The 18,316-nt window shown below is 35.2% G+C and overlaps 1 protein-coding gene across 1 annotated transcript; it reads left to right on the top strand.

Moving 5' to 3' along the window:
• The first annotated feature begins 4,067 nt into the window (after window positions 1-4,067).
• LOC123667738 (endoplasmic reticulum junction formation protein lunapark-A-like) lies at window positions 4,068-17,103 on the top strand. The gene is made up of 7 exons (XM_045601577.1): window positions 4,068-4,073; window positions 5,243-5,357; window positions 8,711-8,713; window positions 13,192-13,313; window positions 14,907-15,036; window positions 16,107-16,245; window positions 17,013-17,103. Exons 1-7 carry the CDS (start codon window positions 4,068-4,070, stop codon window positions 17,101-17,103), a joined length of 606 nt encoding a protein of 201 aa, XP_045457533.1.
• The last annotated feature ends 1,213 nt before the right edge of the window (window positions 17,104-18,316 follow it).

The raw sequence follows: 18,316 nt of genomic DNA, 5'->3' as shown, positions 1-18,316 counted from the left end.
TTTGAATCAAAAAAGGAACAACCTTTTGAGTCATTAGTTATCGATCCGTCAGTGTATATATGAACATAGTCCGGATACGTTGTTTTGAGGTGAGTTTCGACAATTTTTCTTATTTTTTGTGAAGGAAAATTCTTTTTTGAACTAGTAAAAGAAGGTATAGTCGGTAGGCAAATCGTCCTAAGTGGAATTGTAAAATTTTGTGGAGGAATTTGAAAGGAGGGGCATATTGCAAATGAGTTTATTCGGCATTCTTTTAAATATATATGACTGTCAATTATATACGGCTTACCATGTTTATTCCAGTAAGGACCACCCGATTGAGTCAAAATTTCTAAATCTAAAATGAGGTTGCGTAAATATTCATTTTTTGTAGAAGAAAGTTTCAGATAGTATTTGTCAGACAGGAATTTTCGTCTGGAGAATAATGGCGGTATACAAAGTTCGTTTTCCATGACATGGACCGGAGTAGTTTTTATGAATCCACCGCAAATACGCATACTTTGATTTTGAATAACGTCTAGTTTCTTGAGTAAGTTATTACTAGCATTTGCAAAGACACAACTTCCGTAGTCTATTCTACTCCGTACTATACTTAGATAAAGTCTCCTTAGGTGTATAGGATGTACTCCCCAGTTGTAACTACCGGTACAACTTAAAATATTAACATATTTAGAGCATTTAAGTTGAACTTCATTAATATGTTTACTAAAATTTAAACGATAATCAAACCATATACCTAGAAATTTGATGTATTTGACCGTTTCAATTATTACGTTGTTTACTTTTATATAAATAGCTGGAATCTTGTACTTTCTAGTAAATATACATAATTTAGTTTTTGTTGAAGATAATTGCAAACCGATTTCTCCTAATAGCTTTTCAAAATCATTTAAGGTTCTTTGCATTGGTATAACGCAGTTGTTGATGTTTTTGTTGCTGCAATAGAATACAAAATCATCAGCGTACTGAATTATTTTAACTTGGTTGTCTAATAGTTCGTTAAAATGAATTGTAGCAATGTTAAATAAGGTAGGAGACATCGGGCACCCTTGGGCTAATCCAATTCGACACACTCTAGTTACCTCTTTGCCATTTGACAGTTCATAAATAATTATTCTATGTTTGAGAAAATTATTAATATATCTACACAAATGGATATCAACACCAAATTCCAGTAACCTACTTATAAGAACTTCGATGGAAATTCCATTATAAGCGTCCATTATATCAGTAAAAACACACAACACATATTCTTGTTTCGAAAAAGAATTTTCTATATCCATTGACAAACGTGACAAACCATCCTGACACGATAATCCTCGGCGAAACCCTATCATGTAGTCCGTAAAAAGTTTTTTGCTCTCAAAGAAATGCTGTAGTCGTTTTGAAATCATAGAGTTAAAGATTTTACAGATACAATTAAGAAGAGAAATAGGTCGATGTTTTACGTTTGTCCCGCTTCGTTTAGGAATAGCTATTACTTTTATTTTACTCCATTGATGGGGGATTCTACCAGTAGTGTATATTAAATTGTAGATTTTCAATAAGATGGATTTAGCATTGTCTGGGAGATTGGAGATCATTGAATATACTATGCTATCGGAACCGGCGCATGTATCTTTTCTATTTAAAACGGAAGTAAATTCATGAGCTTGAAAAGGATATTGAGTGTGAGTTTGTTCATGGTAAAATTGAAAAGGAACTGAGTCGGCACAATCCGGAGTTAGACTAGTGACAAATTGAATAGCTTCGCTTTCTGATAATCTATCCAAATTATTTCTATGACCTTTTATCCATTTCAAGTTGCGCCACATTTGACTACTAGTAGTTTGAGAGTTAACATTAGAACAGAAGGTTTGCCAAGACATTCTTTTTGCTTGTTTAATTAGTTTACGGGCGATGATAATTTTATCTTTTAGAACCAAGTAATTGTCCTGGGTACGATTTTTGCGAAGATTTTTTAGAGCTAACCTCCTTTCTGCAATTGCTCTGGATAGCTCTTGGTTCCACCACGGTTTGGGTTTGAATTTGGAAGTCGTTGGATTATAGTTGGTGTGTACGTATGGGATATGAATATCGGCCGAACTATTGATTATATCAAGGAGTTGATCGTAGCATTTTTGAACGTCTGGATCCCAAATAAAACTATTACAACTTGTCTGGATTGTTTCTTTGTATTTTTTCCAGTCAGCAATTTTGATGTTACGTTTTTTAGAAAGTAAATTTTGACAAGAGGTGCTATTGATTTTTATAGCTATGATTAGATGATCACTACCTAAAGTTTCATTCGTGACTGACCAGGTACAATCTAGAATCAAATCGGAACTCGCGAAAGTAATGTCAGGGGAAGTGCATATAATCCTGTTTTCAACGTTAGCGATTCGTGTAGGGTTACCGTCGTTAAGGAAGCTGAAATTAGAGTATGAACTGCTTTCAGCCAATAGTCGACCTCTACCGTCCGTGATATGTGACCAAGCAGCGTGGTGGGCATTAAAGTCACCGCCAATTAAAGTTTTATGATTAAGATACCCAAACAGCTCATCATAATCGTGTCTACTAGTTTGTACGTTTCGTGGCGAGTAAATGTTTATGACGAATTTAAGTGAACTGTTATTAATTACCTCAATACCTAAAAAATCTAAATTGTTATGTGGCAGGGAAAAATCTAAAAGTTTAGCTCTAATGGAGTTATGAACAAAAATGATCAAACCTCCGTAACCATCATTTCTGTCCTTTCGAAAACAATTAAATCCAGATATACTTACATGCTTATCCTCAGACAACCAGGACTCCGAACATATACATATGTGAATATTTTCCTTATATAAATAACACTCCAAATCAGTAATTTTCGGAAGTAGACTACGACAGTTCCACTGTATCACATTAAGACTCATTATATTGATTAAATAAAAGAGATGTATATCTAATGATTTCACACTTATGAAGAAAATTCGAGTTTTTTAATGATGCGGTTTATCCGATTCTTGACGTTTCTGGACGATAATTTTGATATTATTTCCTTCAGCATTTTTCTAAGACTATATCTTCAGTATAGTTAAGAGTTATCTGTAGAATATTTTCTTTTCCGAAAGTTTCGTCAAGGTAATTTTTGAATTCGTCAATTGACAATGGGTGATCACTGGATTTTAGGATATTTTTTATCGCGTCCAATTCTGTAGGTTGTATATTAAGTATTGGTATTTTTTTTGGTTTTTTCGAAATATTTTTATCTACCACAATATCAGAACATTCTGTCGAAGTTTCACTTAACTCTGAGTCACTCAATAATGTTTCCTTACTGTCTGGAATTTTCTTTAATGTATTACTTTCATAAGATTCAGTTGAAGGTGGGTGTGGTCTTTTGAAAGAACCAATGGGTTGGAATTCAGGTACATCAGAGGTTAGGTCCATATTCGTTGTCTGCGGTTTGAAGATAGAATTAGATTCATCAGGACACTTGTTGGCTACATGTCCTTCTTTTTTACATATAAAGCAGGTCAAGGTGTCCGTAGAGGTATATATCCAATAGGGGGTGTCGTCGTGTTCAATTTTTATACGATCAGGTAGGTGTTTAAGGTCTTCTGGTGATATGTAAGCCTGACGACGAAAACTGAGAATGTGACTAAAGCCAGGCTCGCCGATTCCGGCCCTTATAAACGAGATAGACGACGCCAATTTTATATTCAACTCGGTCAGTTTTTTTTCGATAACATTGTGGGGAATGATCGGGCATACATTTGAGAAAATTATTCGTTTGTTCCTTGTGATGAGAGGCCGTATAGGAATTTTCTTGTTATTTAGCATTAAACATTGATGTTTCTCTACTAAATCATCCGCAATTTCTTTTGTAGAAACAAAAACACACACTCTGTTATTGGACATACGACTGAGGAATCGAATTTGAGTTGGATCGATAAGTTTTCCGAAGGCGAAAGCATAGTCTTTAATTTGTGTGTCGTCGACTGCGTCTATTACAACAGCTTGATCTTTAGTGGGAAACGAAACAGTTTGGGTTATCGTTGAATAACTTGGTTTAGATGCCATCGTTCCCGTAGTCAGAAACAATGGAGGTAGTTGTAAAATAATTTACTCGGTTGCGTACGCGTCATGCGGCGCACACAAATACACTCGTAGACAAGAACGCGGTACACGTGTACGCTTATCGGCGTACCGAATACAACAGTGTTTATCATGTTGTCACATATAAATTTTATCGAGATCTGATAACCACTTTTTGAGTAATCTTTGATAACGCGTAGTTACTTGACTATTTTTTCGTCGATCTACGTAGTATTACTCGTCGATGTAATTGAAGTCGGTTTTTTTTTCGTTCGCGAGCAAACACAATTATTAATTCGTAAGAAAGTAAAATAAAATAATCGTATTTACTGTTTCTAAATATCCTCTAACGCTCTTTTAGAATACTAAAGTAACAATCCGAGCGAAACAAACAATGAGCATTAGGCGGCAGTCACACATACGACTTAATTCTGAAAAGATCATCTGCGTCTAAAAAGATTAACTATGTATATCTTAGTTAAATAAAGTTTTTACCAGTATTCCAGTACTTTGATGTTATTAATGATAGTATTTATGTAAATAACAAATTTCCGTTGTATTTTAATTGTAATGTGTCATTATTGTGACGCTTGAATATTTTTAACGATAAATTTCTTTTAAATAATTGTTTGTATTTATATCGTTTGTAAATAAAGCGTTTTACTTAATTTACTTTTTGTCTTCATCATTACAGCCTATACAGTCCACTGCTGGACATAAGCCTCCACAAGTTTACGCCAAAAATAACGTGAACTCATGTGTTTTGCCCATAGTCACCACGCTGGGCAGCCGGGTTGGTGACCGCAGTACTTTTTGTCTTAATATTACAAAATTAAATGTTGAATGATGTATGAAAAAAATTTGCATATTTGCGCAAAAGTGTCAAACCAGCATAACATTTATCATAATTGGAAATTTGAGATGTCCTTTGATTTTGATTTGATTCCAGGTACTCTGACTTAAATAACTACTCTAGTTTAATTTTAGTCGTTTTCTATATTATTGTAAAACTATATTATTATTTTATTTTCTTATATATAAAATTCTCGTGTCACAATGTTAGTTACAATACTCCTCCGAAACTTACAGACAACCCCTATCAATAGAGAATAAATTACTTAAACTAACTTAACATTTACTTGATATTAATTTTTATTGTGTGACTTCGAATACATTACAGGTCGCTAAGGAGATATTAGACAAGTACGGCTGTCCAGAGGAGCAATCGAAAGCGTTCAAACCCTTACCGGCACTCAACGCGACTACCGTGATTAGAACCCCACCAGGTAGACTTAGTTTACTTAAAAACATTATGGCCTAGATATCATGGTTACGAGCAGATAGAAACAAATCCTGTTTGAATACCGCCTACTTTATAATTCCATATGCATTTATACTATATTTAGGTAATCAAAATGTTATTTTTCGTTCCGCCAAGTATAATTTATAAAAATAATATAAGTTTAAACTTTTTAAAGGCAATATTTTTTAAGAATTAAAACGTACAATATTTAAATTTATTTTAAAATTCGCATTTTACGTAAATGATTAAATATTATATTATTGTAAATAAAATAAATTATAAATTCATTTTGCAGGATATTAACATTAAAAATGTAACTAAAAGTTATTGTTTTATTAATATGTATTTTTATTACTTCTGTGATTTTCATTCTTATGCATATTATGTTGCCATATTTATTGAAATTAATTATATTAATAAGGTATAAATTTTGACTCATTTTTTAAAATAAATTTTATTAAAATTATATTAAATACTTATATAAGTCCAAGTAGTGGGATATTACAGGCTAGGGTATGTGAAAGTAAACTTGCGTATAATATCGATAGTTGACTTCGAAGGACTAATCTTAGGAATAAAATAATAAGTAGTAGAAAAAGTCTATCTGAAAATATGTAAAAAAATTGCGATTCTATTATATTTTAAAAATACTGATAAATTAGCAAAATATATTATTAGGTTACTTTGGTATTGTCCAACTCGGGAGTCATAGACAGAGTTGTTAAGTTTTAAAAGAAAATGGTATTTAGTAATTGACTTGGTCCGGTCTTATATAGTGAGAAATTAAATCGTTTCTTATTTATTCGATTGTACAAAATGTAAGTTAAAAAAAATATTTTTTTTTCTTTAATACACATTATCTTGAAATATTATTTCGTTAACTCTTTTTTTGTGTCACAGCATGTTTTTTCCGTCTGTGCAGATGAATTTTAAAGATTCTGTTAAGATAAGTTAATAGCTAAAGCAAACTCGCGTAGGATTACATAAAGATCTGTGGACTTTGTGTGGAATTTCATTCAAGATATTATCAATTTTGTATTTAAACACAGTTTATTAAAAAAAAAGTATAACTGTGGAGATTCTAACCGGTTCTTCGCTGAACATACATTCGATGGTAGCTTAAGTCTTAAAAATAATTGAAAATTTTAATATTTATAATGACGATTCGAAGGTGCTTATGAAGTATATTCGAAGAAAGCTATTTTAATTTTGATACATTTAATTAAACTGCATATACTTCATACAATTTCTAAACTATAGGTACACGAGATGTAGCCAAGTAGAAACATTTAATCTACGACATAACACATATAACTATATTTTTTTTAAATACATTTTCCAGCCAAATGTTCTTAAGACTTGCGATTGACACTTTCAACTTCTCCACTTCTTCACTTTTTCTCACTCAGAGAGAGTAAGAAAAAGAAGTATTCTTACTTCTTTTTCTTTATAATTATTATTTGCTTTCCTTAGTAAAGCGTGATGGGTATGAAAGAGTTCTGGGTACGTTTGGGGACGAAAGAGTGAATGACAATGGGAGAAGTCTGCTTGAAGTATGCTTGGAATGGAATCTTTGCGTGGTCAACACAATGTTTGAACACAAAAAGATCCATTTGTATACAAGAGATGAGGGTGAGTCTAGAAGTATGATTGATTTTGTAATTGTGGATGAAAGACTGAGAAAGAAAGTGCTTGACACTCGGGCATACCGCGGTGTTGGTCTCGACACAGACCACTTCCTGGTCATAGCCCGAATACGTGGCCTCTTTAAACGATGGCGCCACCGAGGGGCCGAGCCTACGAGTGTTTTAGCCAGAATAAAAGTGGAAAATCTACAAGGAAAAGAAAAGAAAGATGAGTATGTAGAGAAACTGAAAGAAAGTTTTAAAGGCATAGAAGAGATAGGTGTCATTGAGAATTTGTAGGAGACTTTTAAGAAAGGGGTCGTGAATAGTGCTATTGAGGTGTGCGGGGTAGCTAAAAGAAGGAAAGGAAGAAAGAACTATAATGTGTGGATGGATAAAGATGTACAAAAGGCTGTGCAAGAAAAGAAGAAAGCGTGGTTGGATTGGTTAGCAACAAAAGCTAACCAAAAGGTTCAAAAGGCAACGGATGACGAGGTAAAGGAAGTAAGAACGAAGTATAAAAGATTGAAATCAGTAGCGAAAGAAGTTGTGTCTAGAAAGAAAGAAGAACGAAAGGATGATTTTGATAGGAGGCTCACTGAAGATTTCCAGTCAAACATTAAGTTTTTCTGGAAATCCATCAAAACAGCCAGAGGAAAAATTTCTCCCTCGGAGCTGAGCACAATCAGGAGTCAAGATGGGAGCGTTATAAATGGAGAAGAATGTGTGTTAAAGAGATGGAAAGAGTATTTTGAAAGTGTGTTTGAAAGAGAGGAAGTGCAGGTACAACATCCGCCACCTTCCATTGAGAGTAGTATAAATGTCGATGAAAGTGAGATAAGCATGGATGAAATAGTGAAAGCGCTGAAAAGTATGAGATTAGGTAAGGCTGCAGGGTATGACAGGATCACCGTCGAGATGCTGAGGGCTGGACAGGGTATAGTGGCTAGCCAGCTGTACTGCCTTTTCAATTTGTGCTGGCGAAATGGGCAAGTACCGGAAGACTGGTGCAAAGCCGTAATCGTGCCGTTGTATAAGGGAAAAGGGTCACGGCAGGACTGCATAAATTACCGCGGTATAAGCCTTCTCAGCGTCGTCGGTAAATTGTATGCGAAAGTGTTGATTGAAAGGGTTGTGAATGAAACAGATGAAAAAGTATGGGATGCACAAGCGGGATTTAGAAAGGGAATGGGATGTACGGATCAGGTCTTTTCCTTGCGGTGCATAGCCGAAAAGTTTTTAGCAAAAAACAAAAAGGTCTATTGCGCGTTCGTGGATCTGGAAAAGGCCTATGATAGAGTGGTGAGGAATGAATTGTGGTCAGCATTGTCCGTGTACGGTGTGAGCGGCGCACTCATGCGAGCACTACAATCTCTTTATAGGGATTCTAGTGCTTGTGTGAGGGTAAACGGGGCATACACTGAATGGTTTAATATCGAAAAAGGTGTTAGACAGGGATGTGTAGCGTCACCGTGGCTGTTTAACTTGTTCATGGACAATTGCTTGACAGAGTTAAAAGAGAATGAAAGTGGGTTGAGAATGGGTGAGTTACTCGTCAAATGTCTTCTCTATGCTGATGATCAAGTACTACTTGCGTCCTCGGCCGAGGAGTTGCAGGAGATGGTAACTGCTATGAGTGGAGCTTTTGTTAGAAAGGGAATGAAGATGAATGTAAAGAAGACGAAAGTGATGGTGTTTGAAAGAGATGAGGTAGTGACAGACTGTAATATCGTGATTGGAGATGAACAAATTGAACAGGTGAATGAGTTTGTGTATCTGGGTTCGAAGTTTACAAGAGATGGAAAGTGTGAGAGTGATATTGAAAGAAGAGTGAATGCAGGAAACATGGTGAACGGAGCTTTGAACTCCTTTATGAGCAGTCGGAAGGTGTCTAAAAAGGCTCGTTTGGCTGTGCATGAGGGGGTGTTGCTTCCGACACTCATGTACGGAAGTGAAAGTTGGGTATGGCAGAAGAGACATGAAAGCAGAATAAATGCAGTTGAGATGAGAGCGTTAAGAAGTATGATAGGAGTTAAACTGAGTGACAGGATGAGAAATAGTGAGATAAAGAAACGGTGTGGTCTGAAAGAAGATGTAGTGACAAAAATTGAGAAAGGTATGCTGAGATGGTTTGGTCATGTCGAGAGAATGAATGAAGAACGACTGACGAAAAAAGTGTATAAGGCGAGTGTGAGTGGAAGTGTTGGAAGGGGTAGACCTAGGCGGACATTTCAAGACCAAATCGGGGACGTCTTGAAAAAAGGCCAGGTCAAGAGTACCCTAAACCGACGAGCATGTATGAAGGGAATAATGAAAGTGGATGAAGCGAAACAAGTATGTAAGGATCGTAGCAAGTGGAAAGAAGTGGTCTCTGCCTACCCCTACGGGAAAGAGGCGTGATTATTATGTTATATGTTTATGCTTTCCTTCAATTAATACGTATTTGTATTTATTATGATATTTGTATATCATATAGGTATGTAATATCATATCATGTGTTACAAAAGGTTGAACTTATTCAACAGAATCTACATTCTGAATCAGTAGGAGTTTCACATTAACTAAAATAATAAATTTTGTATAATGACCATTAAAATTGCATTTGTAACCTGCTTGAGTAAAGTTTGATCTTATATGTTTTGAGTCGCTCAATATCAATTGTACTAAACAGGGTTTTTTTTCATATAATTTTATGACGTAGTCGATACTGTAAAATTTGAAGTCAGTATCGATATAAAAGAAAAGATTTTATCGACAGTTTTCGAAGAAAATTATCGATGTTTTAATTTTAGTAATGAATGTGCTATTAGGATTAGAATTATTACTATAAAAATGCTATTGTAAACAAAATCGACTACACAAATTTTATATAATTTTTAAAATTGTCTATTCATTTCACCTTATCCTAAAAAAAATAAAAAAATAATAGTTACAATCGGTGCCTAAATAAACACGAATATTATTATAATTTAATTAATAATAAGAGGTAATCAATCTTCATCTTAAAAGTAATATCAATGTGTAATAAAGTACAATTCAAATTAAAAATGTAAAACTTGAGTAAACTTGCCTTATAAAACATTTTTATAATTTAAAAGAAAAGGTATAAAAAATTTATATAAAGGGACTTCCCCGTCCATAAACAATGGTCCTTTTGAAAATAGCACCAGTGTGTTTAAATATTCTATCTGCATAAACAAGGCTGTTTATATTTATACGTCGATGTGAATGAATTGCTTACATTATAATGATTAATACATTTTTAAACGGTTTTATTTAGCTCACCCCGTTTGTTTTATTTTTTATTTATTATTTATTCTTGGGTCAAATTTAGTAATTCAAATTTCACCCTCTTCCTGTCAACCGATTAATCTGAAATTTTGTATACACTTTGGATTTTGGTGACAATACAATTATGTTTATTCATTATCATTATAAATTCAAGATGGCCGCCGCTACAAAATGGCGGATAATTTATGTTTTAATAATCCCATCAATATGGGTATCAAATGAAAGGGCTCAACAAACAAAATACAATATACTATAAAAAATTGAAATCCAAGATGGCGGCCGCTACAAAATGGCGGATAACGTAGGTTTTATCAATCCCATCAATATGGGTATCAAATGAAAGGGCTCAACAAGCAGAATACAATATACTATAAAAAATTGAAATACAAGATGGCGGCCGCTACAAAATGGCGGATAACGTAGGTTTTATCGATCCCATCAATATGGGTATCAAATGAAAGTGCTCAACCACTATAATCAATGTACTATATAAAATTAAAATCCAAGATGGCGGCCTCTACAAAATGGCGGATAACTTAGGTTTTATCAATCCCATCAACATGGGTATCAAATGAAAGGTCTCAACAAGTAGAATACAATTTACTATGCAAAATTGAAATCTAAGCTGGCCGCCGCTACCAAATGTCTGATAACAATTTTTTATCAATCCCACCAATATGGGTATCAAATAAAAGGGCTTGACAAGAAGAATACAGTGCACTATACAACCTCAATATTTAAGATGGGCCTTGCAATAATGAAGCACTAAATGAATTAAACAGAATGCGAAATAAAAACTAAAAACTAGAAAATAAAAATAGGTAAAAAAACTTTTTAAGTTAAACGGTTTTATGTTAAACATACATTGCAATGTTTAAGATAAATGTACTAAAAACCAAAAAATAATAAAATAGATACAGTCGTGGGAATTATAAACATATGCATAGACTAGACTAAAATAAAACCGTGGGGCACGTCAATTGTCTACAAATTATCGACTTAATGTGCGATAGAAGAATCGTTTAATTCGTCGTTAAAATAGGCAGTTGGCCCGCAGACGGTGAGGAAATTACTTACTATTTTCTTGCTCATGGAAATTCCAATAGTTATACACTCCATGTAAATAAAAGAGATGTTTCAACTAGTTTATCGTTGGACATTCACACTGCTGGCTGGCGAGGAATCGTTTCACTGCTCGTAGTTTGTCTTTAATCGACAAAACATATGATAAAAGTACTACTCGCTCACCACTATGAAACCCTAAAACTCGCTTATAATCGAGCTTGCTAGCTTGTTTCCACATTCTAGCCCTACTTATCACACGTCCATCGTTGTCGGTTGAACAACTGCCTAATTATAGTGTAACATTACAAAACAAACATTTTAATCAACGATTGTAGACAATTGACGTGCCCCACGGTTTTATTTTAGTCTAGTCTATGCATATGTTTATAATTCCCACGACTGTATCTATTTTATTATTTTTTGGTTTTTAGTACATTTATCTTAAACATTGCAATGTATGTTTAACATAAAACCGTTTAACTTAAAAAGTTTTTTTACCTATTTTTATTTTCTAGTTTTTAGTTTTTATTTCGCATTCTGTTTAATTCATTTATTTATTTTTCAAACATATGGTCGTGTGTTCCTTTAATAAGCTACTCAATGCTTATGTTATCGGTAACAGCCAACGGATATAGCTGCATATATTTTTTTTTATAAATAGATACAAATGATACATACACAAATAAATACATATATTATGCCCAGACTCGGGGTAAAAATCAAACCCACAATCTCCGAGCAGAAAGCACTGCAGACTGCGCCAACGGGCTAGTTATTTAACTGTTGTTATTCAATATTAAGTAATATAATCATAATAGGGAATCATATTTTCCATCCCGCATTGGAGGAGCGTGGTGGATTAAGCTCTGATCCTTCTCCTACATGGGGAAAGACGCCTACGCCCAGCAGTGGGATATTACAGGCTGAAGCGTATTCAATAGTACCTCAATATATAGCGGAACAAATGATAAACAACTAATGCTAGTAATAATTATGTATAAATGGTGTAGGGAAGTAATAAATAGTAAAGAGTAAAGTAATAAACTCTTAGTAAGCAATAAGTTTTAGTATCCAATAATACGGAAGTTAATAGAGCTTTTATGAAGTAAAAAACAATGGTACATTTAATTTTTTGGTCGATACAATACTTTTTTTTCACTAATTACAGTTTTTGTGTAGCTATTACTGATTCAAAGTATTGATCCTGTTAAGCAGAATTTGTAAGAAACTTACCAACTGATGGTCTGTTAAAAAAATATAATACACGAGTACAATTGTTAAATATCTATTATATAATATAATATAATAACAGCAAAATTATTACCTACTGACCAGTTGTGGCGTAAGTCAGCGCTATAAGTCGCGTTCCCAAACTATTGATGGACTATTGACCACTTTTGGCGTAAATCAGGATTAAGTTTGGCGTAAATTAGGATTATGTTTGGCGTAAATCAGGGTTAAGACACGTACATACAGTAGAAGTACAACGATTATTAATAAATCAGATTCAGTCTGCTGTGTAGTAACGGCAGTAAATATAGCCACTCACTAAGAGATAGAACACGGTTCCACTACCACCTTGGAACTTAAAAAGCCGACCGATGGCGGGATAATCATCCAACTGCTGGCTTTGAAATACACAGACCGAAGACGGGCAGCTGCGTCTTCGGTGTGAGAAATCCAGCCTTGCGGTCACCAACCCGCCTGCCCAGCGTGGTGATAATGGGCAAATCACATGAGTTCAACTTGGGGAGGACTATGTCCAGTAGTGGACTGCGATAGGCTGAAGTGAAGTTCTGTAAGTCGCGTTCATACAGTGATTGAATTTAAAATATTTCTTTCCAGCGACACCGGTGCAGATACGACCAAGATTAGCGATACAGCACTCAACGCCGATAACGAACAATAATCATAATTTAGTGCCAGTCAATACTCCAACGGCTTTGTACAAGGGGCCGCGACTAAAGGTGAGGTTGGATTTAAGTGACTTAAAGAAAAAGCGGTTTTTTTTGTTATTGGGAACAGAATGACATATGTCTTATGAATGAACTTTCTTGGTTTCAAGGAAGTTTTTAGGGAATTTACTAACCATAGTTGAGCAGCATAGTGGATTAAGCTTCAATATTTCGCCGTTCAATTTACTGTCAGTATATTTTTACACGACTGCCAAGGAAGGGTTATGTTTTTCGCGCGTATTTTGTATGTATATAATATTTATTACCTCATTTCTTCAGAACCGCTGAATGGATTTACATAATTGAGGTATTGTTAGATTTTCCTTCGTAGTCCAAGTGTTTTTAGATAGATGACGTTAAAAAAAATAAACATGGCGGCTGAGCGAAGCCATTATAGTCTATGAAACAATTTTTTTTTTCGAATACATCAATATGAGTATCAAATTATAGGCTCAATTCAAGGATTTCAAAAAAGTACATCATGATAATTATTACCGTAAAACTAATAAAAAAAAATACAATAAGAAAGTTTAATAATTGTGTTTGCTGGCAAACGAAAAAAAACCGCCTTCAATTACATCGACAAGTAATACAACGTAGATAGATAAGAAATAGTCAAGTAAATATGCATTATCAAGGATTACTCCAAAAGCTGTAATCAGATCTCAACGAAATTTAAATGTGACCACATGATAAATATCGGCTTTCGATTAAATTAAAAATCATCAAATTCGGTACACCCAGTAAAAAGTTATGCGGATTTTCGAGGGTTTCCCTCGATATCTCTGAGATCCCATCATCAGATCCTAGTTTCCTCATCATGGTACCACACTTAGGATATCTCCTTTCTAACAAAAAAAGAATTATCAAAATCGGTTCATAAACGACGAAGTAATCCCCGAACATACATATATACAAGATGTCCCAGAACTCAACGTCAAGCCGAAATGGGCTGACAGGATTGGTTGTAACCATCATGATAAAAATCAGAAAAAAAAACTATCCCATGCAGTTTGAAAATTATGGGCATTTAAGAAAAACCTAGAAATTTGGTCAAGCTGTAACCATTTTTCGTTTATTGTGGTTAATTTCTAGAACCACAGTCAAAAATAATGACACAATTGCCCCAAGTTTTCTAGAATTAAGACTAGAAGGTTCTAGAAATGTTATTTAAGGTTACGGTTCCAAAGTTTAAATGAACAAAAATAGTAAAAATTCCTCCAACCAATCCTGTCACCCCGTTACGGCTTGACGTTGAGTTCTGGGACTGTATAATATTATATATATATATATATATAGTAAAGAATTCGCATTTGAACAAAATCTACTTCAATTGCACAGACAATATGAAGAATAAGAAGATACATGAATAACTGACTGTTGTGATTGCGACTACGGTCTTAATCCCTTTTACATTTTAAATATTTGAGTAGACCATACAAACGTAAAGTGTAATGTCCGCCTGGCCATTTGTTCTTGCGTGTTAGTTTTCCGACGCAAGAGTAAATCCTAACATTTATTGACATTTTAGACTTCTGAGTAGGAAACTTAAAAACGCCTGACTAATAATATTTTTTTAATTGTAAAATTAATTTTCTACTACAGTCGGATCAGTTGCCGCGACCGCTCCCAGATAGAAACCGCTCTGTGTTAGAAAAAGTGGTCGACTATCTCTTAAAAGACGGACCGAACCATCGCATGGCGCTGATATGCAGTACCTGCTTCTCAGATAACGGTAAGCTTCTTGTACTTATATCTAATGACCAATCCAATTGACGTATTTTGAATTTTTTTATACGATTGGAGTGGCAGACAAACTGGCTGCATCTGATGGAAAGCTGTTACAGTTATAGCCAGACGCCTGCAACAACAGCAGCATCGAAGCCCTCGCCCATTACTACCCCTACCTCTTAAAACCTCTGTCCGCCTTACTCACCACAGGAACACAACGCTACTTGAGACTTATTTAGTTGTGATCCTCCGTAAGGTAGTAGTACTTTTCTAGTCGGATTGCTCCAAATTTTGGGCAGAATACGTCCCGTTATTCCCTACCTCAATAAGACACGTACGAGTGTATCGGAATCATGAGAGTCATATCCGATATCATCACTCACCTATCTATATTGATTAGATACTGTAAATTAATAGTAGTTTATGCAACTGTCATATAATGAAGGGTATTAAAACACGAGTGTGAGTTTATGAAACGAGCGCAGCGAGTTTCATAATAGTAACGAGTGTTTTAATACCCGTGTTATATGTAGTTGCATACACTACTTTATCTTCACTAATGCAATTAATCAAACAACAAGAGTAAAAGCTGACAATAGTTTATATAAAATAATTGTTCAAATTTTGGATGGTACAATTCTGAAAGTTAATGTTAATTTTCATATAATTTTCTAGATTTTTCTGGCAAAAGATTGTGAGTTAATTTTGTTGCCAATTCTAGAATATCCGGAGGCGTACAAATATCATCGTCGCTATCCATTTTTAACTTTTAATTTATTAAATTAAATTCACGCGTACGTGTATTGTCACAGTGATTTTGCCGCCATTAAAATCTAACCAATGAGAGCGCAGCTGCGCGCATGCGCGCGATGTTATAATGAGATTTTACGATATCGATGTGGATATTATACCATCATGTGAAATTGCTTAAATTGAGTGTTTTGTTGTCTGCGCTATAACAGTAGTAATTATAAGTCAAGTATTGGAAACATAAGTAGAATGTTACAACATTAGTGGAGATAAAAAGCTTTATTTGAAGTAAATCAGCGAATGTAAGCGGTGGAACGTTTGCAGGCATGGCGATGGCGGAGGAGTTCGAGTACGTGTCGTACGTCTGCGCGTACTGCGGGAAGCTGAACGCGGCGTGCAAGCAGCGCCCCGCCGCGCCGCTGCTGGCGCCCGCGCGCGCCGTACTGCCCGCGCTGCCGGGTGCGCTCTGCATATACATTTGTAATCGTAACGGGGGCAGCAAACAAGCGTACGGCTCACCTGATGGTAAGCGATTACCGTAGCTTCTGGACGGCTGCATCACCAGAAGCATCGCAAGCGCGTTGCCGACCCTATCCCCAATTCCCCCCAGAAGTCTGTCCACCTTACTCATCAACAGGAACACAACACTGCTTGAAAACAGCATTATTTAGCTGTGAACCGCTCCGTACAATGCTGTGTGGCTACGGCAATATAGAATATGGCCACCCCAACTCTTCACGTAGGTGTCGTGAGAGGCGACTAAGGAATAATAAAGTATCTGGGAACTGTAGAAGCTGACCGTTGGAGGAATAACCATCCAAGGAAAGGGGCAGCGTCTTCGGTATTATAAAACCAGCCCTGAGTCATAAGTCTGTGGTAAAAATTTTGGCCCTCATTTCCCGGCAGCCCCGCTATCCTCAGCTAAGGCAGAAGTCGCGATAATGTTGGGACGTAAGGTGCTAAGAATTACGGGAGACTGTCATCCAACACAACATCTGGCAACGTTTAATGGGCACACTCTATTCTCTCTAAATGCCATTAAAATCTACTGAATCCATCAGAGAATTTGTCAGCAATCATCCCGTTTCCACTCATAAAGAACAAGGTTTCTATATTTTTAATGTTCCTTGGCTGACAATTTTTATTAAGTGTAAGATAATATTTTTGTGTCACAAAATCTGTCACTAACATATGTAATTATTGAAATAAAATTATTATGTTTTCAGACAGTAGCGATGACTCGTCAGTGGCCAGTTCAAGCGACAGCGAGGATGAGAAGCATGACAATGATACCATTAACCCTTTAAGTGGCGGTAAGTGAAATTCGTATTGTTTAAGTAAAACTGCTTTATTGGCGCTTGAGGTAGAGCGTAGCCTGGTGAATGCATGGCGAGAGCGTTACGAAAAGTGTGATCGGGTGAGGCGAACGGAAGTTGAGAGGGAGATATTAGTTAGATGAAACTAAAGAAGTTTTACTTTAGTCGTGTGGTCTAAATCACACTCGTTTTTTTTCTTCTATTAAATGTTTTTTGGAGTAAAACTGCTGAAGCTTTTGATTGCGTGACGATAGCGTCACGAAAAGTGTGATCGGGCGAGCCCTCGCTCAGGACATTTGAAACATTAGATGAGTTGCGGGTGCGTTATCAACTTTTAGTGGAAAGACGTCTGTACACTTGACGCTTGGAAACCCCCGAATTAGTATCCCCGATTTGTAGATGTTCGCCCTGCCAGCATTTACAGCGTCACCCGTAATGGTAATCAGGGATAGAGTAAAGAGTCCTCGACAGGGCTTAGAATGGTGTCTTCTTGTGTCTTCTCCATTCGACACGACATTGGCGAAATAATAATATAATTAAATTGTACGTCCCTCTTTGTAAATTGTAGGTATCCTCCTTGTAAATGTAAATTGTAGGTCCTTTACGTAGTGTATCTCTTAGCAAGATTACCACTCGACTTAAAACGTGTGTCGTTGAACTGCATAAAATTAATTTATTGAACAAAAAATATTGCTTTAAGTTTTGTTACTAGATTTTTTATTTTATTTTCTTGTCTAATACCAAATAAAAAAACTTAAAAGTTAATTCCAAGCTGCCACATAATAAATATCCCGATATTATAGATCCTGATTGTCTTCAGTTAAATTTTTAATATACATATAGTGTTCGGGTTACTGTACATTAAACAACATTAGTAGTTGTCCAGTGGTCGAACTTTGACCATAATAAATTTAAATTATAAGTTAGAACATAATAATTATATAATATGTATTAAACGAAAAAGTATATATGCGTGTGTGTGTCATATACATAGTATTTTTATGCATAATTTAAAAAAAATATATTAACATTCTGCACTCTTAAACTATAAGTGTGCAAAATTTCATACCCTCCCCAATGGAGGTCGAGACGAAATCCGAAACAGAGAAAGAAGAAGACTGATTTTAATAAAATTGTTGCATTGTTAATTATTTAATTATTATAAATGCTTGCTTAAATATTGGTTGGTCAAGTGAGGGAGTTTCCGAAAAGTTTGTT

The sequence above is a fragment of the Melitaea cinxia genome, chromosome 29, assembly GCF_905220565.1.
Source record: "Melitaea cinxia chromosome 29, ilMelCinx1.1, whole genome shotgun sequence".
Lineage (NCBI taxonomy): Eukaryota > Metazoa > Arthropoda > Insecta > Lepidoptera > Nymphalidae > Melitaea > Melitaea cinxia.
This window is presented reverse-complemented; position numbering and strand designations above follow the sequence as displayed.

Excerpts from the sequence above, each read along its gene's own strand:
- LOC123667738 (XM_045601577.1), top strand. Across the intron at positions 13,314-14,906 it reads ACAAGGGGCCGCGACTAAAG|TCGGATCAGTTGCCGCGACC; the intron begins GTGAGGTTGGAT and ends TTTCTACTACAG. Across the intron at positions 15,037-16,106 it reads TACCTGCTTCTCAGATAACG|GCATGGCGATGGCGGAGGAG; the intron begins GTAAGCTTCTTG and ends GAACGTTTGCAG.